At 51.1% G+C, this 26,265-nt stretch overlaps 2 protein-coding genes across 4 annotated transcripts in view; one reads left to right on the top strand and one right to left on the bottom strand.

The window, feature by feature from the left end:
• LOC140389583 (mediator of RNA polymerase II transcription subunit 12-like protein) overlaps positions 1–26,265 on the top strand; it is a 731,598-nt gene that overhangs the window by 340,686 nt on the left and 364,647 nt on the right. The gene's annotated exons all lie outside the window — the stretch shown is intronic.
• Positions 11,453–16,534, bottom strand: LOC140389274 (P2Y purinoceptor 14-like). The gene is given in 3 exon segments (XM_072473456.1): positions 11,453–12,852; positions 12,855–13,883; positions 16,355–16,534. Coding segments are annotated over 2 exon segments (1,083 nt in total). The 5' UTR covers positions 13,876–13,883; positions 16,355–16,534; the 3' UTR covers positions 11,453–12,790.

Raw genomic sequence — 26,265 nt, 5'->3', positions numbered from 1 at the left:
TGGTTTCGGGGGGGGGTGGGAGAATCGCGTGCGGGGGTCAGGGTGGCGTGGCACGATTCGCACGGCGCTGGTTTCGGGGGGGAGAATCGCGTGCGGGAGTCAGGGTGGCGTGGCACGATTCGCACGGTGCTGGTTTCGGGGGGGGGGAGAATCGCGAGTCTGGGTCAGGGTGGCGTGGCACGATTCGCACGGCGCTGGTTTCGGGGGGGGGAGAATCGCGTGCGGGGGTCAGGGTGGCGTGGCACGATTCGCACGGTGCTGGTTTCGGGGAGGGGGAGAATCGCGAGTCTGGGTCAGGGTGGCGTGGCACGATTCGCACGGCGCTGGTTTCGGGGGGGGTGGGAGAATCGCGTGCGGGGGTCAGGGTGGCGTGGCATGATTCGCACGGTGCTGGTTTCGGGGGGGGTGGGAGAATCGCGAGTCTGGGTCAGGGTGGCGTGGCATGATTCGCACGGTGCTGGTTTCGGGGGGGGTGGGAGAATCGCGAGTCTGGGTCAGGGTGGCGTGGCATGATTCGCACGGCGCTGGTTTCGGGTGGGGGTGGGAGAATCGCGAGTGTGGGTCGTGTCACGATTCGCATGGCGCTGGTTTCGGGGGGTGGGAGAACCGCATGCGGGGGTCAGGGTGGCATGGCACTATTCGCACGGCGCTGGTTTCGGGGGGGGGTGGGAGAATCGCGAATGTGGGTCGTGGCACGATTCGCATGGCGCTGGTTTCGGGGGGGGGTGGGAGAATCGCGTGCGGGGGTCGTGGCACGATTCGCACGTCGCTGGTTTCGGGGGGGTGGGAGAATCGCGTGCGGGGGTCGTGGCACGATTCGCACGGCGCTGGTTTCGGGGGGGTGGGAGAATCGCGAGCGGGGGTCAGGGCACGATTCGCATGGCGCTAGTTTCGGCGGGGGGGTGGGAGAATCGCGTGCGAGGGTCAGGGTGGCGTGGCACGATTCGCGTGGCGCTGGTTTCGGGGGGGGTGGGAGAATCGCGAGCGGATGTCGTGGCACGATTCGCATGGCACTGGTTTCGGGGGGGTGGGAGAATCGCGAGCGGGGGTCAGGGCACGATTCGCACGGCGCTGGTTTCGAGGGGGGTGGGAGAATCGCGTGCGGGGGTCAGGGTGGCCTGGCACGATTCGCACGGCGCTGGTTTCGGGGGGGGGAGAATCTCGAGCGGGGGTCAGGGTGGCGTGGCACGATTCGCATGGCGCTGGTTTCGGGGGGGGGAGAATCTCGAGCGGGGGTCAGGGTGGCGTGGCACGATTCGCACGGCGCTGGTTTCGGGGGGTGGGAGAATCGCGTGCGAGGGTCAGGTTGGCGTGGCATGATTCGCACGGCGCTGGTTTCGGGGGGGGTGGGAGAATCGCGTGCGAGGGTCGGGGTGGCATGGCACGATTCGCACGGCGCTGGTTTCGGGGGGGGTGGGAGAATCGCGTGCGAGGGTCAGGGTGGCGTGGCGCGATTCGCACGGCGCTGGTTTCGGGGGGGTGGGAGAATCGCGTGCGGGGGTCAGGGTGGCGTGGCACGGTTCGCACGGCGCTGGTTTCGGGGGGGGAGAATCTCGAGCGGGGGTCAGGGTGGCGTGGCACGATTCGCATGGCGCTGGTTTCGGGGGGTGGGAGAATCGCGAGCGGGGGTCAGGGTGGCGTGGCACGATTCGCACGCCGCTGGTTTCGGGGGGTGGGAGAATCGCGTGCGAGGATCAGGGTGGCGTGGCACGATTCGCACGGCGCTGGTTTCGGGGGGTGGGAGAATCGCGTGCGAGGGTCGGGGTGGCGTGGCACGATTCGCACGGCGCTGGTTTCGGGGGGGTGGGAGAATCGCGAGCGGGGGTCGGGGTGGCGTGGCACGATTCGCACGGCGCTGGTTTCGGGGGGGGGGGGTGGGAGAATCGCGTGCGAGGGTCGGGGTGGCGTGGCACGATTCGCACGGTGCTGGTTTCGGGGGGGGTGGGAGAATCGCGTGCGAGGGTCGGGGTGGCGTGGCACGATTCGCACGGTGCTGGTTTCGGGGGGTGGGAGAATCGCGTGCGAGGGTCGGGGTGGCGTGGCACGATTCGCATGGTGCTGGTTTCGGGGGGGGTGGGAGAATCGCGTGCGAGGGTCGGGGTGGCGTGGCACGATTCGCACGCCGCTGGTTTTGGGTGGGGGGTGGGAGAATCGCGTGCGAGGGTCGGGGTGGCGTGGCACGATTCGCACGGCGCTGGTTTCGGGGGGGGTGGGAGAATAGCGTGCGAGGGTCAGGGTGGCGTGGCACGATTCGCACGGCGCTGGTTTGGGGGGGGTGGGAGAATCGCGAGTGTGGGTCGTGGCACGATTCGCACGGCGCTGGTTTGGAGGGGTGGGAGAATCGCGAGTGTGGGTCAGGGTGGCGTGGCATGATTCGCGCGGCGATGGTTTCGGGGGGGGGGTGGGAGAATCGCGTGCGAGGGTCGGGGTGGCGTGGCACGATTCGCACGGCGCTGGTTTCGGGGGGGGGGAGAATCGCGTGCGGGGGTCAGGGTGGCGTGGCACGATTCGCACGGCGCTGGTTTCGGGGGGGGAGAATCGCGTGCGGGGGTCAGGGTGGCGTGGCAGGATTCGCACGGTGCTGGTTTCGGGGGGGTGGGAGAATCGCGTGCGAGGGTCGGGGTGGCGTGGCACGATTCGCACGGTGCTGGTTTCGGGGGGGTGGGAGAATCGCGAGTCTGGGTCAGGGTGGCGTGGCACGATTCGCACGGCGCTGGTTTCGGGGGGGAGAATCGCGTGCGGGGGTCAGGGTGGCGTGGCATGATTCGCGCGGCGATGGTTTCGGGGGGTGGGTGGGAGAATCGCGTGCGAGGGTCGGGGTGGCGTGGCACGATTCGCACGGCGCTGGTTTCGGGGGGGGGGGTGGGAGAATCGCGTGCGAGGGTCGGGGTGGCGTGGCACGATTCGCACGGCGCTGGTTTCGGGGGGGGTGGGAGAATCGCGTGCGAGGGTCAGGGTGGCGTGGCACGATTCGCACGGCGCTGGTTTCGGGGGGGGTGGGAGAATCGCGTGCGGGGGTCAGGGTGGCGTGGCACGATTCGCACGGCGCTGGTTTCGGGGGGGGTGGGAGAATCGCGTGCGCGGGTCAGGGTGGCGTGGCACGATTCGCACGCCGCTGGTTTCGGGGGGGTGAGAGAATCGCGTGCGGGTGTCAGGGTGGCGTGGCACGATTCGCACGGCGCTGGTTTCAGGGGGTGGGAGAATCGCGTGCGGGGGTCAGGGTGGCGTGGCAAGATTCGCACGGCGCTGGTTTCGGGGGGGTGGGAGAATCGCGTGCGGGGGTCAGGGTGGCGTGGCACGATTCGCACGGCGCTGGTTTCGGGGGTGGGGGTGGGAGAATCGCGTGCGGGGGTCGTGGTGGCCTGGCACGATTCGCACGGCGCTGGTTTTGGGGGGGGGGGAGAATCGCGTGCGGGGATCAGGGTGGCGTGGCACGATTCGCGCAGCACTGGTTTCGGGGGGGTGGGAGAATCGCGAGCGGGGGTCAGGGTGGCGTTGCACAATTCGCGCGGCGCTGGTTTCGGGGGGGGCGGAGAATCGCGTGCGGGAGTCAGGGTGGCGTGGCACGATTCGCACAGCCCTGGTTTCGGGGGTGGTGGGAGAATCGCGAGCGGGGGTCAGGGTGGCGTGGCACGATTCGCTCGGCGCTGGTTTCGGGGGGCGGGTGGGAGAATCGCGTGCGGGGGTCAGGGCAGCGTAGCACGATTCGCGCGGCGCTGGTTTCGGGGGAGGTCGGAGGTGGGAGAACCGCGTGCGGGGGTCAGGGCAGCGTGGCACGATTCGCGCGGCGCCCCGGCGATTCTCCCACCCGGCGGTGGGGGGGATCGGAACGGAACGGAGAATACCGCCCCTGATATCTCGGGGACTTTGAGACTTGAAAATGTTTTGACAGGTTGAAAGTGGATAAAATGCTGCTTTTTGCGCAGAAGCCAAAGCAGTACAAAAGTTGGGTTGAGGTTCAAAACAGAGAAACTCCTCCCAGTTAGCGGTTGGCCCATACATTATCACTGTCCCATACATTCCCACTGCTGCCTCACAGTGCCAGGGTCCCAGGTTCGATTCCGACCTCGGGTCACTGTCTGTGCAGAGTCTGTACGTTCTCCCCCCATCTGCGTGGGTTTCCTCCGGGTGCGCCGGCTCCCTCCCACAGTCCAAAGGTGTGCATGTTAGGTGCATTGGCCTTGACAGATTGCCCCTAGGTGGGATTACGGGGATAGGGTGGGGAATTGAGCCTAGGTAGGGTTCTCATTCGGAGGGTCGTTGCAGACTCGATGGGCTGAATGGCCTCCTGCACTGTAGATATTTTATGATTCTATGATTATCGGGTCCATTGTAAGTCAGAAGAACTGTACTGAATTAATGTGTCCTGTTCCTGATGATATTTGTGGGCGGGACTGGAGTCTCTGTGCTCCTGACCCTCTGCCCCTCCCTGGAGTTGTCCGCGATCTCCTCTCGTGTTAGGAGAGAAAGCAGAGGTTTGAAAGCGTGGGGAATAGGTTGTGCGGGGAATGGACACCATTTTCTGGAGGGTGACTGGGGCATGGGAGTGAGATGGGACAAGGTTTAAGGGTGTGTGAGCATTGGCTGGTCAAATTGGGGATTGCCTGGGGATCTCCGGATGGAGGGGAATGCGTGAAGCTGCAAAGTATGTGGGCCTGCGTCGTGTTAAATAGGGGAAAGCTGAGGAAAGTAGAGTGAGGTTTGGCGGCTGAAAGTGTTCTGCTGCCTTGTCACCCACCAGAGGTTCTAGCTCCTTTTCAACATTGTCTCCATTTTGAAGAGACCACACTCCAGGGGCTGGTTTAGCACACTAGGCTAAATCGCTGGCTTTTAAAGCAGACCTAGGCGGGCCAGCAGCACGGTTCAATTCCCGTACCAGCCTCCCCGAACAGGCGCCGGAATGTGGCGACTAGGGGCTTTTCACAGTAACTTCATTTGAAGCCTACTTGTGACAATAAGCGATTTTCATTTCATTTCATTTCATTCCTCCTGCAGCCAGCCTCTTTCAGACACGCCTACTTGGTCGGACAGGTTGGCCTCAACTTTCCCAATGACTTGAGGGAATGCCTCATTGCACTCCTGCAGCAGGGCCTCCAGATAAGATTCCACGATAGTGGGGGGAAGCCTTCCCTGGTTACCTTCCCATTTCTTTCAACGCTGAAGCTTCCCGAATCGGGATCTGGATTTTCCGGTGGAGTGTGATACCTATTGTTGTGAATGCTAAACTTTACAAGACAGTTATGTATTCAGCGGTTCCCTCTAACTCGAGGTAAAACAGAACGTTTTGAAATTGGGGACAGGTGGCTTGCGGCGAGGTAGGTTACAGTGTCAGGGTTGATTCCTGATAAACTACGCGGTCTGGAGAAATGCCATGGCATCCGGTAGTCTTGGTTGTGGGGGGGGGGGGAGGAACTAAAATAGAAACCCATTGAAGTACAGTGGCTGTTTACCTCCTTTGCTCATTCCTCATTTTATCATTATCTCACAGATATTGGCACCTGCTGCTTGAGATGCTGAAATGAAGCAGCAGCTTCTGTTCGAAATCAGCGCGAACTGTTTCAAATTAACAGCCAAGCAGGATGCTTGTGAGAGTTGTTTTCTGCTCAAAAGGAAGAGAATCGAACAGATTTGGCTCTTGAAGATTTAAGTACTAGTCAATCATCTTAATTGTGTCTCGTCGGTGGTAACCAAGTCTGGAAAACCTGAGTAGAGAGTGGAGTGATTATTGAAACACACTGGCAGCTTCGACCCGGCTTGGCGGTGAGAAATGAATCTCTACTGGTGACGTGGAACATGAGGGGAGTAGGGGTATCGGTGAAGAGAGCGAGAGCTTTTTGCGAACTTGAAGAGTTTAAAAGCTGGTGTGGTGGTGCTCCAGGAGACCCATTTGAGGGTGAAGGATCAGGTGCAGCTTAGGAAGGGTTGGATGAGTCAAGTGTTTAATTTGGGGTTTGCTAGTAGGGCTCTGGGGATGGCAACATTGGATGGCAAGAGGGTGAGGTTTCAGATGGAGAAAGATTTGCACACCCAAGGGATCGGGAGTATTCGTTTTTCTGCTCGGTGCACAAGGTATATTCGAGGATTGACTATTTTGTTTCAGGAAAGGGGCTGTTGGCTGGGGTCGAGAAGTCAGAGTACTTGGTAATTGTGACTCGGATCACGCTCCGCATTAGATGGATGTGGTTTTGGAGAAGGGGGCTGCACATCAGCTGGGGTGGAGGATGGATGTGTGCTTATTGGCAGACCGGAGCCTCTGTGACAAGATTGGGAAGATGATTGAGGAGTATGTGGGGTTCAGTTGCACGGGGGAGGTCTCCCCATCGGTGGTTTGGGAGGCTCTGAAGGCGGTGGTGACGGGGGGAGGTGATTTTGTTTTAAGGCTAAGGTGGAGAGGGAAGAGAGGGAGGAACAACAACGACTGACAGAGGAGATTCTGGTGGTGGATGGAAGGTATGCAGGGGAGTTGGTGGCTCCGGGACAGTGTTTGAGGGGTTCTATAGGGACCTGTATAGGTGGGAGCAGTCGGAGGAGGTGGGGGGCTAGAGGGAGTTTCTGGGTGGACTGGAGTGTCTGAGGTTGGTGGAGATGGAGAGGGCAGGGTGGGAGGAGGAGGTGAAGCTGGTAATTGGGAGGATGCAGGCAGGGAAGGGGCGGGGCTGATGAGTTTCCGGACAAATTCTATGAAAGATTTAAGGGTAGGTTGGTGGTGGGAATGTTTGAGGATGCGATGGGCAGGGGGTGCAGACAATGCAGCAGACTTCCATCCCGCTGTTGTTTAAGAAAGACAAGGATCCGGTGGAGTGTGGGTTGTCTAGGCCCATATCGCAGCTGAATGTAGACTCTGAGGTACTGACAAAAAGTGTTGGCATTAAGGTTGGAGGGGTGCCTCCCAAAGGTGATCGGGGAGGACCAGACGGGGTTCGTAAAGGGAAGACAGTTGTTCTCGAATGTGAGGACGTTGTTGAAAGTGGTGCTTTCTCTGGCCGAGGGGAGATAGGTGGCGTTGGTAGCACTGGATGCAGATAAGGCATTTGGTCAGGTGGAGTGGAGTGATTTGATGGCGGTATTGGAGAAATTTGGGATTAGGCCGAAGTTTGTGGCGTGAATGCAGCTGCTGTGTAAGGAATCGATGGCGAGCGTGCACACAAATAATATGAAATTGGTATTTTGCATTGCGCCAGGGTACGAGGCAGGGCTGCTCCAAATTCCATCCCTTCTGTTTGCATTGGCTATAGAGCCCTTGGCTCATGCTCTGAGGAGCTTGAGGTTGCGGAAGGGGATAGTGGAGGGGGAGGGGGTGAAGCATCGGGCGGCCTGACATGCAGATGATTTGCCGCTGTATATTCCGGAGCTGATCTCTTGAGTTGGGAGCAGAATGGGTTTGCGCCAGAGATTCGGGACGTTTTCAGGGTACAAATTGAATTTCGGGAAAAGTTAGTATTTTATGGCCTCCCAATGGGGGCGGTGGGGTAAGGGGTGGGGTGACTGGGGTGGGGGGGGTGCCAGTATCACTTTGCCTGACGACATCTCATTTTAGGTATCTTGGTGACAGCGCTTTGAAAGTTTAACCTCACTAGCTTGGTGGGGAGGGTGAAGGTGGGACAGTGTCCCTCTGTTGCAGGCCGCACAGATGAATGTTTTGCCACGATTCCTGTTCTTGTTACAACTCCTGCTGGTCTTTTTGCCCAACGTGTTTTTTAGGGAGGTGGACAGGCTGGTTTCCTCGTTTGTTTGGGCAGGAAAGATGGCCAGGATTAGGAAGGTGATACTGCAGAGTTGGGGAGGGGGGGTTAGACCTCCCAGATTTGTTGTATTGGGCATCAAATGCAGAGAAGATTAGGGATTGGAGCAGGGAGGGGTGGGGGCAATGTGGGTGAGGATGGAGGCCGGCTCTTGCAGGGGGTCGGGGTTGCGGGCGTTGGCCACGGCGTTGCTCCCGATGGCCCCAGAGAGGTACCCGCTGTGTCCGGTGGTGATGGCCACGCTGAAAGTCTGGAGGTAGTTTCACAGCATTTTGGGTTGGGGGCGGGGGATGCCGATTAGGGGGCATTGTGGGTTTGAGCTGGGGAGCATGGATGCAAGGTTTTGGGGATGGGAAGAGAGCAGGATTAAGGAAAAGAAGGATTTGTTTCTGGGAGGGCGATTTGGAGGAGTTGGGTGAGAAGTATGGGCTGGAGCGGGGCAGAGGTTTCAGGTATATGCAGGTGCGGGACTTTGTAAGGAAGGTCCTCCCGACAGTCCCGATAGCGCCTGCCTCCTCTTGATCCAGGTAGTGCAGTCGGCGAGGGGTTTGGAGAAGGGGGTGGTCTCGTCAATTTACAGGAGGATCTTGGAAGAGAATGCGGTGTCGATGGAGGTGGTTAAGGTGAAGTGGGAGGAAGAGTTGGGGATGGTGCTGGAGGAGGGTCTGTGGTGTGAGATGTTGCCTCGATTTCGTGTGTGAGGCTGGGACTGATACAAAAGATAATTATAATAATCGCTTATTGTCACAAATAGGCTTCAATGAAGTTACTGTGAAAAGCCCCTAGTCGTCACATTCCAGCACCTGTTCGGGGAGGCCGGTACGGGAATTGAACCCGCGCTGCTGGTCGTGTTCTGCATTACAAGCCAGCTGTTTAGCCCACTGTGCTAAACCAGATGGTGGGCTACAGAGCGCACCTGACAAAGTCTAGGATGAGCCAGCTTTTTGAAGGGGTGGAGGATGTCTGTGACCGATGTGGGAGGTGCCCTGCGAACCATGTGCGTATGTTTTGATCCTGCCCGAATCTGGAAAGGTTTTGGAGGGCTAGGTTCAGCACCATTTTGGCCGTTCTGCTTGTGGACGTGGAGCCCAGTTCCCTAGAAGCTATATTCGGGGTGTCGCAGGCGGGTGCGGGGCAGACGTGTTAGCCTTCGCCTCACTGATTGCTCGTTGGCGGATCTTGTTGGGGTTGAGGTCAGCTTGTTGGAGTTGCGGTCAGCTTCTCCACCCTGTGCCTCAGCGTGGTGGGGGGGGGGGGGGATGTGCTGGAGTTTCTGACCCTGGAAAAGGTGACGTTTGCTCTGAGGGGGGCTCGTAATGGGATCTACAATTGTTTGTTCGTCGTACATTTTAGGGAGTTGGTTGCCGTTGGCTGTTGAGCGATGTGTGGGATTTGGGTGGGCTGGGGTTTTTTTTGTGGAGATGTTTTGTATTGTAAAAATGTTGAAAATTTGTTGAATAAAAATATATTTTTAAAAATGAAATAAACATCCTTTTCAGTGAAGTGAGGAGCATAGCCTGTGAAGCTGTGGTGTTAGGTTGGTATGGCTGAATATTTGAGCGATTGTTTGGAAGGTGATGTTTAAATGTGACGATCCAGGGGAGTAGTGTTCGCAAGGAGCGAAACCCTGGAGGTGGATCATTGTGGAAGACATTTGAGAGCAAACATAATTTGTTAGATGATTCAAAAGTGTGTTGTTCGAGAGCAGAGACTGTAAACACTTGTGTGAGGGAAAAAATTGAAGTGGGACCTGTTGGCTCGCAGTGTTACATGCGCAGGGGAGAGTTGATGGGAAATCTGTAGAAGTTGCTTTGGGTGGAATCTGCCACTTGGTTTCAGCCTGGTGAGTGTGACCACATTTTGCCCATTGGTTCACATGAACTGTACACTCACTGAGAACATTAGAATATAAAATAGTCTGTGTAAGCTTTCCTTGAGATACTGTTTATCTCTGTAAAGGTATAGTTGTGGTGCATTGTAGATGAACTTTTCTTGGTTAATAAATGTTTTATTCTTTAATATTTCTTTATAGTTAATCAGCAGACTCCTGTGACTATGTTCAGTAGCTGCTCTTCACGTTTGTAAACCAAAAAATAAAAGTTAGGGGGCGCGACTCTCCCAAAGGGAGACAAAGTCCCGACACCGGAGTGAAAACCGTAGTGTTTCACTCCGGCGCCGGAGCCCGCTCCCAGCCCCCTATTCCCCGCCCCCGGGGGGGCTAGGAGCAGGGTCGCGTATTTTACGCACGCTGGGCCTTGGCGCCGCGTAAAAAGCAGCACCGCGTAAATGACGCGGCCGGCGTCGCGTAAATGAAGTCACGCGCATGTGCGGTTGCCGTCCTCCCTGAGGTCGTCCCGCAAGAAGATGGCGGATGGACCTTGCGGGGCGGCGCAGGAAAGGAGGTTCTCCTTTCGGGAGGTCAGCCCGCCGAATGGTGGGCCCCGATCGCGGGCCAGACCCCATCAGAGGCCCCCCCCCCCCCGCTGAAGGAATCCTCCTCCCCCCCCCCCGTCCCATAGGCCGCCCCCCCCAGTGTTCCCGCACAGTTTCCGCCGGCAGCGACCAGGTGTGGACGGCGCCGGCGGGAACGTGTTGTGTCGGAGCGGTCAAAGAGTGAGTGAAATGCAATGCAAATAACAAAAGAACCATGTATCATTGTTCACCACAAGAGCAATATAAATAAACCCTTTCCTTTTAAATAATGTTACATCAGCTTATTAAAATTTTAATTGCATTTGAGTTCGTTCTTTCAATGGTCACTTCATAATGAATTAGAAAATATGAGACCATTTTGGTTCTTGTTTCGCATTCAAATGTGCTGACGTTGATTGTGAGGTAGATGGATATGCTGTCTTTATGCAGGATTCTTCTCTAAAATAAGAACTCCCTCCGGTTTTAATTTGAATACTTTATATTTATTGTAAATGGCTGCAGGATTCCTGGATGAGGATCATCCTATTCAGCCTTAAAACTCCCTTGTCAATCTAAGTGTTGACTTAGTTTTCACACCAATGTCCCTCTCCACTAAATGCACAGAACGATAGTCAGGTGACAAAACTGCAGGTGCCCAACGTAATCAAGGGCAGAGTTTCACATTCCCCCTCCGGGGTTCCTCGGCGGGGTGTGGTGGGGGCGGCGACTGTAAATTTTCTCGGACGGCCTTTCCACTGGCCTGCCACCCACCCGACCTTCCCGTAATTTTGCTTTTGGATAGTGAGGCCCATGCAATCCCGCCTGCCATTGCCTGAATTGAGGCCCTTAGCAATCAATTTTTGACCATTTAAAGGGCATTTCCTTCCCATCATCCTATTTCTGGCTGTCGGGATGATTTCAACAGCGGGGTGGGGGAAGAGCCTGAAAACCAACCCCGCACAGGTCTTGTGTGATCGGGGTGGGTGCAATAGAGCCGGCACTTCCATTAGCGGCTTCCTTGCCCCATCCCCGCCCCCATGAAAAGGACTGGCTCCCGCAGGTCCGCCCTCCCTGTCAGCCTCTCCTCCCAACAATTCGGGCCCCCACTTCACGGCCTCACCTACCAGCCTCACGCTGAGGCCAGCAAACCTACCTGGTCCTGAACTCTCTGGGCCGAGGCTCGGGGTACTGTTTTCAGTTCCAGTCTTGTCTAGTTTTTGGCGCTGCCAGTCAATCAGGTTGGGTGAAGACTGTGGAGAAGGCATAATCAGTGCTTTGGGGGGGGGGGGGGGGGGGGGGGGGGGAGGCGTTTGCAGCTGTCTTCTCGGAAGGTGGGAAGAGAAATCCCGCCATCCGAAAAATCCTGGCCCAAAAGAATGTTCCTGATCTTTGCCGTATTTACCGCCTCCCCAACACCCCGCCCTCTCCCAAATCTCTGATCCCTAAATGAGCATATTGCCCTAAAATGATTAATTTCATTCTCCACGGTACGAAGAAAAGGTCTCATTCGGAGTATGGAACCAACACTGAGGATGTATGTTGCCATATTTCTCTAACACGGCAACATTATATGTAAGGCTGTCCTCAACGGTGGACACAATGAAGCATGAATTTTCTCGCTCAGAACGCTTCAGTTTATATCAAAATCAGATGAAGTAATGTGCTATATTGCAAACTGTTTCAGAATTACACTTCATGCTTACATCTTTGCGTTTTTTTTTACAGCAAATTGTGAAAAGTATAAGCTATCGGTGTTCACACTTTTGATTGTCCAATTGGAATTGCGGATGTAGTTTGTTCACGAGGTGCCTCATTACTTATTTCCCTCTCTGTGTAGGTACGATTTTGCTACCAGATTGTGTGCTTCAGGCACGGAAATCTGGTGCATGGCTGATAACTTAGATGCTAATCTCCTGCAACTCGAACAAACTAATCATTCATTACCAAGGTTGGTGAGAATGGCAAGGTTGCGAAAGGGTTTCGGGTGTCTGGCCGCCAGCTCATCTTCCCTGTGGTGCAAAGCGTTTAGTTACACCATGCAATAAAGCTTTCCACTTCCTGCAAAGTTCTGAGCATTGAACTGATGAATTTAAACAAACACTGAAGCTGTAGCTGTAGCTTAGAGGGGTTTCCCATTTTCCAAATGAGAGCCAGCATCAACTAGATCTGTATAAAATCTTGGCCACACGATCAACTGTGGAGAGCTGGTCTAGATGCAATAAATCCATGCTGAAAGGCTAGTGGATCTCGGTCCGTGGCATTGTTAATGGTGACTTTGATGAAGTTGAATCTTGGTCAATGCTGTGGTTTCTGTTGGTTACGATGTCAGAGCTTCTGGGGTGTAGTTCAAATTTGGGTCTCAAACGTCTTCCTTGGCCAACCTCAGTTTTCATCGCCAGTCACTGACTAACTTAATTCATCTCATTGCCAGCTTGCAGAATTGCACCTTGTGTAGTTTGGTCACTGTTTTTGGCAAGATGACAGAAATGTGCCTCTATTTCAAAAGTGTTTCCATCACCCTGAAGCATTTTTGCAGTAGTTGGTCAGTAAATTCAATGTCTTAATTTTTTTTACCATCTCATCAGGATTTTCTGTTTCTTTCTTAGTAATTGGAGTAATCGAGAGCAATGCCAGATTCAAGGTGATTTTGCAATATTGATGTTACATTCTTTCACACTGTTGAAATGCCGACAGTTCGCTCGTCGAGTATGGATTGTGAAGCGTTAGCATGTAAGGACAAATCATTACGTAAATCATTGTCCTTTGAGTGTTTGTCCAGGCCTAACTTTGACCGAAATGCTTTGCAAGACAGAAAGTAGATCACTGGATCCAAACAGGCATTAAGCGAGGACAGGACAATAGCAGATTCTTTAATGTGGTAGAGAGTCTTTTTCCAAATACATCCAGTGATGACATCTATCTGGCTTAAACTATCAGGAAGCCTTGCAATGTGGTAGGGAACAAAACAGACCACGAAGACAGCGAGGAGGATTCGAATGTTGTTCTTTGCCTTGGCTTGCTTTTTGAGTGAGCTTGGCGATGGGGATTTGTCGAGACGTTTCGCTGTTTGAAAGTAAAAGAAGCAAAGTCCTATTAGCACGCAGAGAAAGAGAAATGTGCCCCCAGCGTGGACGGTTACATGCCAGTTAATCCCCGAACCACTTCTAACTCCTAAGCATGTTTCTTTTGTACTATTCTGGGGCGGCTTTCTCCCTGTCAGGAACATGTACGAACATCCGAGGCCAAGAAGAACACACCAGGTTCCGATGGAGACAATTTTCGCAGTCTTGAGACTCTCAAATGCATAGCTTTTGAGCGGTCTGACTATTTTCAGGTATCTCGTGGCTGCGATGTATCCGAGGAAGAGGATGCTTGAATACATGTTCAAATAGAAGATGCACGTTGTAAAATTGCAGTAGATTTTTCTCAGCATTTCGGAGTCCACCCTGTTCTCACCGGCGATTCTTACCGGCAGCGAGAGGACCAGCAAGAAATCGGCTACCACCAGGTTCTTCAAAAAGATGTTGATACTGTTGCTGTTGGGAACGTGACAGAAATACACCCAGAAAGCCAGGCTGTTGAGAATGATTCCGACAGCACAAATTAATGAATAGGCGATAATCGTAAAATTTGCCAAGCCAGAGGAGGAAACTTGGCAAGTGGCGTTGCCGGAGGAGTTTATGCTTGTAACGATCTTAATGCGTTCTGTGGGATCAGCCATCAATTCTTCTGCAAGTTAAAGCAGAATATGTCATTTTTCTGAATTATTTCACACAAGTATTTGCCATATATGAATCCTTGAAAAGCAGAATGTGCTGGGTGAGGATTCTGCATTTTAATCAAATAATTATTATGTGATAGATGTCTATCTGAATGTTAAAAATGCAACCTCAGCAGTGCATGACAACCGACTTGATGTGCGATTGTGTTAAAGCAAACAATAGTTTTTCTGAGAATGATTTTTTAACTTTGTCTCTATTTAACAAGAAACCTTTGATAGAACAAATTTAGCAACAACATGACAAAATATGTGGAAAGTATTCGAGACTTGGTTCTTTTCGAATGAAGGAACTTGCATTTGTATAGCACCTACCACAACTTCAGTTTGTCTCAAAGGATTTTGCAGCAAGTTAAGTCCTTTTGAAGAGTAATCACTGTTGTAATACATAGGACATAGAACATACAGTGCAGAAGGAGGCCATTCGGCCCATCGAGTTTGCACCGACCCACTTAAGCCCCCACTTCCACTGTATCCCCGTAACCCAATAACCCCTCCTAACCTTTTTGGTCGCTAAGGGCAATTTATCATGGCCAATCCACCTAACCTGCACGTCTTTGGACTGTGGGAGGAAACCGGCGCACCCGGAGGAAACCCACGCAGACACGGGGAGAACGTGCAGACTCCGCACAGACAGTGACCCAGTGGGGACTCGAACCTGGGACCCTGGCGCTGTGAAGCCACAGTGCTATCCACTTGTGCTACCCTGCTGCTCGTGCTAATGTAGTAAACAAGAGAGCAATGTCCCACAAATATGTCCCACAAATATTAACGCATTCAATGCATTAAAGTTAAACACTCTAGGTCTGGTGTTTTGGATCATGGTAAATGAATCATAGTTAGTAATTACAGTTTATTACTAATTGTGAATTGGTAAATTTCACAGAACACGTCGGAGAAACTTTATTCATGTCCTAATGTTTATTTCCTGCGACATGCTGGTCTGTTTGTTAAAAGATAACAGTGAGTGTTGGAAACTTTAAATGCTAATAATATGTGAACTTTGGCCAGTGCCATTCTTCTCCCATTTCATTTAATCCACCTTCTGAAGGAGTCTGTTTATCATCCAACTTTATCAAAGGAGTCGCAGGTAAATGCTTCCTTAAGGCGCTGATAAACCTTCTGTGTTTTTCCGGCACAAATGTCTTTTCCACCCCGTTAACTGTGTTACATTTGCCTGAGATTCACGTAAACGTTTTGCCGCAATGTGACGGATTCAGGGATTCACGGAGGAGGGTTTTCAGGATATATGTGACACAGCCAGACAAACATGTCCAAACTGAGGAAGGGAGTTGCACAATTGATTCTTTTAATTCTGCTTCGGTGTAATTTTCCAGTTCTGGTCACTGGTTCTTGTGCTGAGCGCTAGATTCATAATTGAAAAGTCAAGAGAGTAAGATAGAAAGATAGAAAGCTTCGGTTTTGGCCGCAGTTACATAATGATATTCACTTTAAAACACTGGCACAAAGTTTCTTTCTTGAAATTTCTTCTCCAAAACGTACTTTTGTTCAAACAAAAGTCAGAATTTTGCTTTTTCCTGGTGACTTTCAGTTCTAAAGTTTGGCACCAGGAGTGCAAAAGCATCTGAGATTATCAGCGTCAGCTCCTGCAGTGGGACCTGTGCCCCATACAGACCTTCCGTCTCTAATGTGAGAGCATGACCACTAAACGAAGGTGGACTTCTTGTTGCTGAAGAACTAACTAACCGTAGACTCTACTTCAGAGGGAAGATTTATTTCATGGCAAAGGCCTGATACGATTCCACCCCTGTTTCAGAGAGTTACTCCACACTGAGACTCCCCTCACCGCGTTTGAACAGTAACAAACCTAAATGCCTGGATTGCAACAAAACCAAATGCAGTGATCACTGACATGGCTAAAATGATTGCTTGAGTACACGTCTTTGAGTTCACTTCTTGTTTAGATTTAGCTCAACATATCTTATTTAATTTTCTCAAACTGTCTTCAAATGCAAAGAAAAACCTGGATGTGAAAAATCTTTCTGGAGAAGCAGGTAACAAGTGCTGAAGGAATAACCAGTCTCAACAGGACACTGATGGTCATTCTATACAGTGTAGAAGGAGGCCATTCGGCCCATCGAGTCCACACAGGCCCCTGAAAGAGCACCCTACCTAGGCTCACACCTCCACCCTATCCCCGTAAGCCAGCAACCCCACCTAACGTTTGGACACTACGGGGCATTTTAGCATGGCCAATCCACCTAACCTGCACATCTTTGGACTGTGGGAGGAAACCGGAGCACCCGGAGGAAACCCCTGCAGACACGGGGAGAATGTGCAGACTCTGCACAGACAGTGACCCAAGCTGGGAATCGAACCCAGCTCCCCGGCGCTGTGAAGCAGCAGAGCTAACCACTGTGCTACCGTGCCTTCCCACAAAGACAAAATAAAAATCACCTACCTAACTGGAGGTTTTTGATGTGGTACCACACTGTGTCTGGACGATCAAGAGCTCGTTGAAGCGATACTGGACTGACTTACGTTTGCATAATGTTTCTTTTAAACCTCATGATATTCCTGGTGACTGTGTGCTGTTCAGCATTTACTTCAACCAGAAGCAGTAAGTAGTGAAATGAACAGTCCAACGTTCAGTCGGAAGTTCAGCTCAGACCAGCATTATGACTAAGTAATAGAGATGTCTAACAGGAAGTAGGGTGTATATTTTCACGAATTAACTTTGCATTGTATGGTTTCCTTGTGTGGTGTGTGTGCCTGTATGTTTGTGTGTGGGCCTGATATTATACTTTGATTAAATTTTGACTTACAAAACCCTTTTGCACTGATTGATGGAGAATTTGCCTTGATACAGCAATCTGCGTTACCCTGGTTAAATTTGGATCTATTGTCACGTGTGCCAAGGTACAGTGAAAAGTATTGTTCCATATATGAAAACATGTATAAATACATGAGGATACATAATGAAAATACATAAACATAGACAGCGAGTGAAGTTCTTGGCAATTCTGGTCCCCATTTGATAACATTGATAATGAGGCACTGGTAAGGTTTCCCAAGGATGATACCAGAACTTGAGAGGATTATTATCATCTGTGGGCCCTTGATTCGAGCATGACGTCTTCTCCGGGTTGGATGACGTCTGCTCCGGGTTAAAAGCTCCTGTTGTGTCTCTTCTGCCACTCAATGGGCTGATTTTTGGGTACATGACATGTAGGATGTCCCACCAGGTGGTGGCATCTGGAGTGCAGGATTCTCTCTTTTTTTTCCCCTTCTTTTCTGCCGCGCTGCCTCACCGTTAAGGCGTTTGGACTCGAAGCACGACACAGCTCGATGGACGAATTGTCGCCATTTCAAATGATTGGGAGCAAGCTCCTCCCACTCATTAGTGTCAGTGCAGCCGTGGTTCTAGGAGAGCTTTAGTGTGTGTTTGAAGCATTTTCTTCTCCTGAAATCCTGGCCTTTGAGGGATACGGAAAACAGGACCTGTGGGGGAGAGGGTGGGGCGGAAAAGGAGAGATACCTTTTTGACCTTTCAGGCGTATTGTGCTTTCCATGGAAATTAATTTCGCTGGGGATTTTGCCTCATTGTTTGTGCAGCTGGCACCGAGGAAGATAGTAGCGTATGTTCGATGATCCTGCCTGCGAATCGGGCGGATGCATTGCTGATGGAGTTGCTCCTGAACTCTTATATGTCGCAGAGGAATGTCGTGATGATTGTTGGACTTTTGTTGATTCGCAGAATCTTTTTTCAATCAAACACTCGTTGCTGTAGTTTGACTGAGCTGGTGTAATTGATCGGCAGTGTCCACCCATGGCAGCAAGGTTGGGAGGGGTGCTAAATGATGAGCGGTGGAAAGAATCCTCAATGGTAGGACAGGCGATGGAGGTTGGTGCATTGTAACAAACTGCAGTGGCAGGTGATCGCTGTGGCTCAACATGTGAGTGGGAGGGTGTAATTATCAGGCTGGAGAGGCTGGGGCACATTTCTCTGTAAAAGAGAAAGCTTAAGAATAACCTGATAAAGGCCGTGTCATAGATTATAAATGAAAAAATGCTGCTGTTTCTGCACTAGTTCAATGCGTTTACGGAAGTTACGTTGGTGTTTGACTATGTAATTTAAAGTGAAAATAACTCATTAGTTGGCAGGCCCATATGTTATAGAACTGAGCGGAACTAGTCAGAATGAATGTTTCCTATTCATTGTGACATTTGCGACTTGGGACTGGAGCCCCTCCTGTCCTTGGTTCTTGGCTCCCCCCTGGACCTCTGCACTCTCTTCTCCAGTAAGGTCAGAAACCAGAGTGTTGGAAGTGTGAGAAGTAGATGGCACGGACAATAGAGAAAGACCACATTTGCAGAGGATGACTGTGAGACATGGGAATGGGATACGACAGAGATCTAAGTGTTGGCTGGTCAAATGGGATGTGCAAAGGTATCTGGATAGAATGATGTATGCTGGTCTGAGTAGGGGTATGTAGGGTAATGCTGGGTGTGGGGTTTGGCACCTGACAGTGCTTTGCCATTTTCTCTCCCTCCAAAGGTGGCCCTGGATCCTCTTAGAGGATTGTGTCTCCAGGCTGGAGGGATCTCACTCCTGCTGCGCACTTCCTCGGCCTTCCCGTTCACTCCTGTTTATTCGGAGCGGTTGGCCTCTTCTTTCCCAAGGACGGGAAAGAATTCCTCCCTTAGATGAAATTGGAGGCCCTTCAGGTTCGATTCTAAGACTTTCCGGGGTAGCCTTCCCAGGTCTCCTTTCCAGCTCTGTACTGACTTGTTGAAGCTGCAGGAATCAACATACATTTCAATCATTCTGACCCTTTCACTTGAAACTATTCCTTTGACAGATTTGATGCATTCTCCTGCCTGTATTCCCTTTAACCAGGAAGCACAGAAGCAGGGATAATGCAGTGGCTCAGTTAAAGCCTGTTTCAGTCACAAACATGACCCTCACCAGCTGCTTGTGAGTGTATTCAGTTGAGATTCCGCGAGTGTGGCTTTCGGCAATGGGTGGGACTTTGGTCTCTGAATCAGAACGCTATAGGTTCAAGCCCCTCTGTGAACACGAGTACCATTAACTAAATTGGCATTTCACTGTGGTACTTAGGACCTACCGAGGTCCGGTTTAGCTCAATTGGCTAGACAGCTGGTCCGTGGTGCAGGGCGAGGCCAGCATCGTCTGTTCAATTCCTGTATCGGCTGAGATCATTCATGAGAACATTCTCAACTGTGCCCCTCGCCTGAGATGTGGTGACCGCAGGTTAAATCGCCACCAGTCAGCTCTCCCCCTCAAAGAGGAAAGCAGCCTATGGTCACCTGGGACTATGGCAATTTTACCTTACCTAGGGCATATTGCATTATTGCATTGCCACATTTCCGATGATCAGCTCCATCCTGCTCTTTCTGGAGGACAGAGCAGACTCTATGTGACTATTCCAAGCGGAGCTGGCAGTCCTTTGCAGTATCTCGGCCAACATGCTTCTGCCATCCAATGGCATGATAATACTGGCCATTCATCTTTTCTGAATACGGTGGGATATTTTACCCAACCTTGCGACCGTGTTTGCCTTCAAGGAATCGGTTATTGCACAACATTGGTTATTTGAGATGCCACAGGAATATGATGCGTCACAAGATAAATTCACATGCCCCCAATAGTCCCCCACTTTCCGGGAAAGAGGAATCTTTGTATGACTAGTGTGAGGAACTATCGTGACATTTGTTGAACTTTCAGTCAGCTGTCTTTTGCTCTTTTCACAGTAGCTGCAGTTTCACAGGATTGGTCTTAAATAGTACCATATGTTCAGAAAGTAAGGAAGTGACTTTTACGCTTTCTACAGTCAAATTTGAAATGTCAGAAGTACATGTTCAATGTAAAGGGTCGAACACTCAACGATTAAGCAAGACCCTAGGTGTGTTCCACACGGGGATGGCCAAAGGCGACCTGTCTTGACCGAGTGGAGAAAGGAAAATTAGGTCTAGGTTAAGACAGGGGGTCTGGATTGAAAGCACTAGCAACGGCCCCGCTCCCGATAGCCCCGGGAAAGTACTCAAGGAGTCCGGTAATAATAGCTTCATTGAGAATTTGGAGGCAGTTCTGCCAGCACTTCGGGCTGGGGGCAGGGTCAAGGGAAATGCCAATTCGGGGGAACCACAGATTTGAGCCAGGAAAGTGGGATGGAAATTTTCGGAAATGGGAGGAGAAGGGGATTAAAGACACTAAAGGATTTGTTTCTTAGGGGTCGGTTTGCAGGATTGAAGGAGCTGGAAGTGAAGTATGGGCTGGAGCAGGGGGAAATGTTTAGATATATGCAGGTTCGAGATTTTGCTAGAAAGGAGATACAGAACGTCCCGGAGGAGCCGGCCTCCACATTGCTGGAGGAGGTGCCAACGACAGGGGGACTGGAGAAGGGGGTTGTGCCAGCAGTCTACGGAGCTACTTTGGAGGAGGAGAGGGCACCGCTGGAAGGGATCAAAGCAAAGTTGGAGGAAGAGTTTGGAGAGGATATGGAGGAGGGGTTCTGGTGTGAGGTGCTCCGGAGAGTGAATGCCTCCACCTCGTGCGCGAGGTTGGGGCTGATACAGCTGAAGGTGGTATACAGAGCACACCTCACGAGAGCGAGGATGAGCTGATTCTTTGAAGGAGTAGAAGATGTGTGTGAACGTTGCCGGGGGGGGCCCCGCTAACCACGTTCATATGTTTCGGTCCTGTCCCAAGCTAGAGGATTACTGGAAGGAGGTTTTTAGGATAATTTCTAAAGTGGTGCACGTGAAACTGGACTCGGGCCCCCGGGAGGCCATATTCGAGGTGTCGGACCAGGCAGGGTTGGAAACGAGTGCGGAGGCAGATGTAGCCTTCGCCTCGTTGATCGCCCGAAGGCGGATCCTGATAGGTTGGAGAGCAACCTCACCACCCTGTGCCCTGGTGTGGCGGGGGGGACCTGTTGGAATTCCTGACTCTTGAGAAGGTTAAGTTTGAACTGAGGGGAAGGATGGAGGGGCTCTACAATTCATGGGCATTATTCATTATGTACTTTCATGAACTGGATAACATCGAACATTAGTTGGGGGGGGGGTGGTTGGGAGGGCTGTGGGGGGGAAGCAATGGGTGTTTATGGTGACTATAGGTGATTCCTGATTCCTTTTTGTCATTTGTTTATGTGACCATGCGGGCTAATGTTTTGGGTTTGGTGGGAGGATGGGATCGTTGTGATTGATAAGGGGATTGACATTACATTCGTTACTGATCATTGTTTATTGTTGGTGGGTGTAAATTGGGGAGAAAATGTGAAAAAGGAGGAGAATAAAGAAATATATATTTTTTTAAATGCAAAAGCCAACAAAGGAGAGGAGAGAAAATGATGATAGAAAGAACGTAGAAATGCAGGAATAAAAATTTAGACGAGGCTTTTATAAACACTTTTTAAAGCGAAAGAATAAGTCAAGGTGGACGGGAGGGACAATTAAGGAGAGGGCAAAGTCGCTTTTGGATGGTGGTTACCATGTGTGAGTTTCTGTAGAATCATGTGTTTGTGGGAATGTGCAGGTACAAGCGCATTTATTTAAATAAACTATTCGGATAATTCAAATAGCGGGAATGGGTGTGACAGACTGACGTTCTCCTGAGCCATCTCATTGCATAAGATTTTTTCTGTGTGCATCTTTTCATTAAATAAAGTTAAAAATGCATTTTACTCACATGGAGAATCTAGAGTCACTGAATTTCTTTTCCTTAGCACAGAAAAGGTTAAGGGAACATTCAGTTGAGGTGTGCAGTATCATGAATGGTTTTTGATAAGTACTTACATTGAGTCTTGGTAGCTGCAGTGAGCACTGTATATTAATATATGCATGTCGTTACTAGAAGTGACGTCACAGGTCGCTGGTGCGGGGAAACCGCCGGAGTGAAGAAGCAGTCCATAGGGAACACACCTTGTAAATTACGCTCTGTTAGTTTTTTTGCCCTTTGTGCTTCCTGGTGTCAGTTCTCCACAGTACACAACACAAGAAATGGCGACGAGGAATTTGAGCGGCGCTTGCTCGCCATCCAGGGGGAAAAACCTAAGTAACAAAAGTTGGGAAAGAAGGCTTAGAAGAAAAGCTCTTGCATGTGCTCTGGACATAATGGGTGAGGTGGATGTGACCAGCGATCCTCCACAGAGCAATTATACAGTTTTAAAAAAAAGAGCTGAATCATAGGATTTACAGTGTAGAAGGAGGCCATTCGGCCCATCGAATCTGCATTGCCCTTGGAAAGAGCACCCTACCTAAGTCCAAATCTCCACTCTATCCCCGTAACCCGGTAACCCCTCCCAACCTTTTTTGGACACTAAGGGGCAATTTTGACATGGCCAATTCACCTAACCTACACAGCTTTGGACTGTGGGAGGAAACCCACGTAGGAACAAGCACGGGTTGTTGTCTTGTTCAACCAGGAAATGCAAGGTAGCTGTTGAAAACACGTTGCAGAGTGTGCGGGGAACCTTGATTAGGATGAAAATGGTGGGACCCTTTGATGAGCTGTCCTGAAACGGTTCGCCTCCCTGGAGATCATAAACGATCAGGTTTCCAAGCTAGATGCCTTGAATTGAAGAGCTGGAGACAAAGTTAGCAGGTGGCCAGATGTTTGCAAAGCTTCATATGAGCCACGTCCACAACTTAAATTAGACGAGCCTTCCTGGAAGAATGTTACAATCAACACGCGCAAGGGCCCAAATGAGGATACTCGCTTGCCTTTCAGGGCCTCATGAGCTTGCGCCATATTCCAACAGATCATGGAGAACATACTCCAATTGTTACCCTAAGTGGTGGTGTACTTGGATGCGCATCCTGGTCACGTGGACTTCAGAACGAGAGCACCTGGGAGAGGTCTTTCGGGGTTTCTTGAGAGCTGGGGTACGCCTGAAGAGGGAAAAACGTGTTTTTCAATCAAATGAAGAGATCTACTTGGGCTAGCGGGTGGATTAAGAGAGGTTTACATCTGGTAGAGGACAAAGCAAAGGCCATCAAGGAAGCACCAACTCCCAAGAAACACCGCAAAGTTAAAATCCTTCCTGGCATTAGTAAATTATCACGGGAAATAAAATCCTGAATTTGGCCCCCTTGCATACTCCAATACAGAAGTACCAAAGATGGTCATGGGAGGCACCACAGGTGGAGACTTTCAATAAAGTTAAACACCAATTTCTGTCACCCAACCTATTTTGAGCCGAAGGAGGAACTCATTTTGACATGTGTCACTTCTCTTTCCGGGATTGGGGCGGCACTTTCACACCGCTGGAAATATGGAACAGAAAGACCTATTGCAAAAGGGCCTTTTTGGATGCTGAGTACAGGTATTCTCAAATTGAGAAAGAAGTCTTAGAGGTTCTGTTTGATGTAAAAATAGTTCTACCAATATGTCTGCTGTAGCCGTTTCATAATAGAAATGACCACAAGCCCATATTGGGACTTTTAAAAGAGGATAAGCCAATTCCCCCTGTAGCCTCCACCCGGATGCAGCGTTGGCCCTGTTACTTGCAGCTTCTGAATACCTACCAAAGCACCTCTACGGAACCCAGATATTTAACGCCAATGCCTTGAGTCCTCTGCCCACAAGCAAGGCTCCTTTACTAGCATTGGAAGAGGTAGCGGTGAATTAGATTTCTTTACGATTTTGCCGGTGTTTGTAAGGCAAATTAAGGCCTGGACGCAAAAAGATCAAACTCTGCCTAAACTCAAGTACATCATCCTAAACCGTGGATTCCGAAGACAGAAGAAATGAAACCCTATCTGACTCAAGACGTGCTCATTGTGGAGGACAGTACGGTAGCACAAGATAGCACTGTGGCTTCACAGCGCCAGGGTCCCAGGTCCAATTCCCTGCTGGGTCACAGTTTGTGCGGAGTCTGCACGTTCTCCCTGTGTCTCCGTGGGTTTCCTCCGGGTGCTCCGGTTTCCTCCCACAGTCCAAAGACGTGCAGGTTAGGTGGATTGGCCATGATAAATTGCCCTCAGTGACCAAAAAGGTTAGGAGGGGTTATTGGATTACGGGGATAGGGTGGAAGTGAGGGTTTAAGTGGGTCGGTGCAGACTCGATGGGCTGAATGGCCTCCTTCTGCACTGTATGTTCTGTGTTCTCTGGGAGGTCCCGAGTAGTTGTCCCTTGCCCAAGGCGACGTCTGAAAACCATAATGGCCACCCTGGAGTATCGAAAATGCTCACCAGGAGCTACATCTGGTGGCCTGGCCTTGACTCAGACATCATGGACTTGGTGAGACGGTGCAATCTATGCCAGGAGAATCAAAACCTCCCTCCCTCAGCCTCATTACATCCATGGGAGTGGCCTGGCAGGCCATGGGTGCACGAAGCCTTTACCGGGTTCCATGTTTTTGATCCTAGTACTCCAAATGGTTTTAGATTCATCGCATGAGCTACAATCTCAGGCTACAATCGATAAATTATGACAGAGTTTCTACGCACATGGAATATCAGAAGTCCTGGTTTCCGAAGATGGCACTGCCTTCACGTGTAGTGAGTTCCAAAACTCCATGCCATCCGATGGCCTCGGACACATCAGAATAACACCTTATTACCCGTCGTCAAATGGGTTGGCGGAACGGGCGGTGCCGACTTTTAAAACTGGCGTGAAGAAACAATAAGCCAAATTGACAGATTTTTATTCGACTTCAGCACCACGGCTCGCACAATCGCAGTAATTTCCCCAGCCGAACTGTTGATGGGACGATGGCTTTGTACGAGACTAAGCCTATTAGCAAGGGACTTGAGGGGGGGGGGGGAGGGATGTTATGGTGGCCTCGAAGGACACGTCGGATCATCAGTAGATCTCTCCGTGGGCTTCGTGGAATATGAACTTCCCTATTGAGTGGGCGGAGGCTCACCCCATGGGAAACAAGCAGCGGGAGTTTAAAACCCGCTGTTTCACCCCCAGTCAGTATTGTGCAGGGTTTGGACTTTTGCACTGTAAGCTGCTGCAGCAGCCTTGTCTGTTATGTAAATAAAAGGATATGGTGTCAGAAGATTATTACAATTGCATAACCTGTTGTGCCAAAACAAGAAGTGGAAGTGGTTGGATCAATACAAAAACACTTTTAAAAAAATTCATTTATGGGATGTGGGCGTCGCTGGTTAGGCCGGCATTGATTGCCCATCCCTAGTTGCCCTTCAGAAGGTGGCAGTGAGTCGCCCTCTTGAACCGCTGCAGTTCTTCAGGTGTAGGTGCACCCACAGTGCTGTTAGGGAGGGAGTTCCAAAATGTTGCCCCAGTGACAGTGAAGGAGCTGGGATATATTTCCAAGTCGGGTTGGTGAGTGACTTGGAGGGGAACCTCCAGGTGGTGGGGGTCCCAGGTATCTGCTGCTCTTGTCCCTCTAGATGGCAGTGATCGTGGGTTTGGAAGGTGCTACCTAAGGAACTTTGGTGAGTTGCTGCAGTGCATCTTGTGGATGATATGTACGGCTGCCACTGTTTGTTGGTGGTGGAGGGTTAGAATGTTTGTGGAAAGAGGAGCAATCAAGCAGGTTGCTTTGGCCTGGATGGTGTCGAGCTTCTTTAGTGTTATTGGAGCTGCACTCATCCAAGCAAGTGGAAAATATTCCATTACACTCCTGACTTGTGCCTTGCAGATGGTGGACAGGCTTTGGAGAGTCAGGAGGCGAGTTACTCACCTTAGGATTCCTAGCCTTTGACCTGCCCTAGTAGCCACAGTATTAATATGGCGAGTCCAGTTCATTTTCTGTTCAATGGTAACCCCCAGAATGTTGATTGTGGGGGATTCAGCGATGGTAATGCCATTGAATGTCAAGGGTGGTGGTTAGATCCTCTCTGTAGGAAATGGTCATTGCCTGGCACTTCTGTGGCACGAATGTAACTTGCCACTTGTCAGCCCAAGGCTGGATATTGTCCAGGTCTTGCTGCATTTGGATATAATGTCACAAGTAGGCTCACATTAACACTGCATGAAGTTACTGTGAAAATCCCCCAGTCACCACACTCTGGCACCTGTTCGGGTACACTGAGGGAGAATTCAGAATGTCCAATTCACCGAACAAGCATGTCTTTTGGGACTTGTGGGAGGAAACTGGAGCACCCAGAGGAAACCCACGCAGACACGGGCAGAACGTGCAGATTCCACACAGACAGTGACTCATGACAGGGAATGGAAAACGGGTGCCTGGCGCTAAGAAACAACAGTGCTACGGTGCCGCCCACATGGACTGCTTCATTATCTGAGGAGTCGCGAATGGTGCTGAACATTGTGCAGTCATCTGCGAACATCCCCATTTCTGATCTTATGATGGAAGGGAGATCACTGATGAAGCAGCTGAAGATGATGGGGCCTAGGTCACTACCCTGAGG

This window comes from Scyliorhinus torazame, chromosome 14, assembly GCF_047496885.1.
Source record: "Scyliorhinus torazame isolate Kashiwa2021f chromosome 14, sScyTor2.1, whole genome shotgun sequence".
Lineage (NCBI taxonomy): Eukaryota > Metazoa > Chordata > Chondrichthyes > Carcharhiniformes > Scyliorhinidae > Scyliorhinus > Scyliorhinus torazame.
This window is presented reverse-complemented; position numbering and strand designations above follow the sequence as displayed.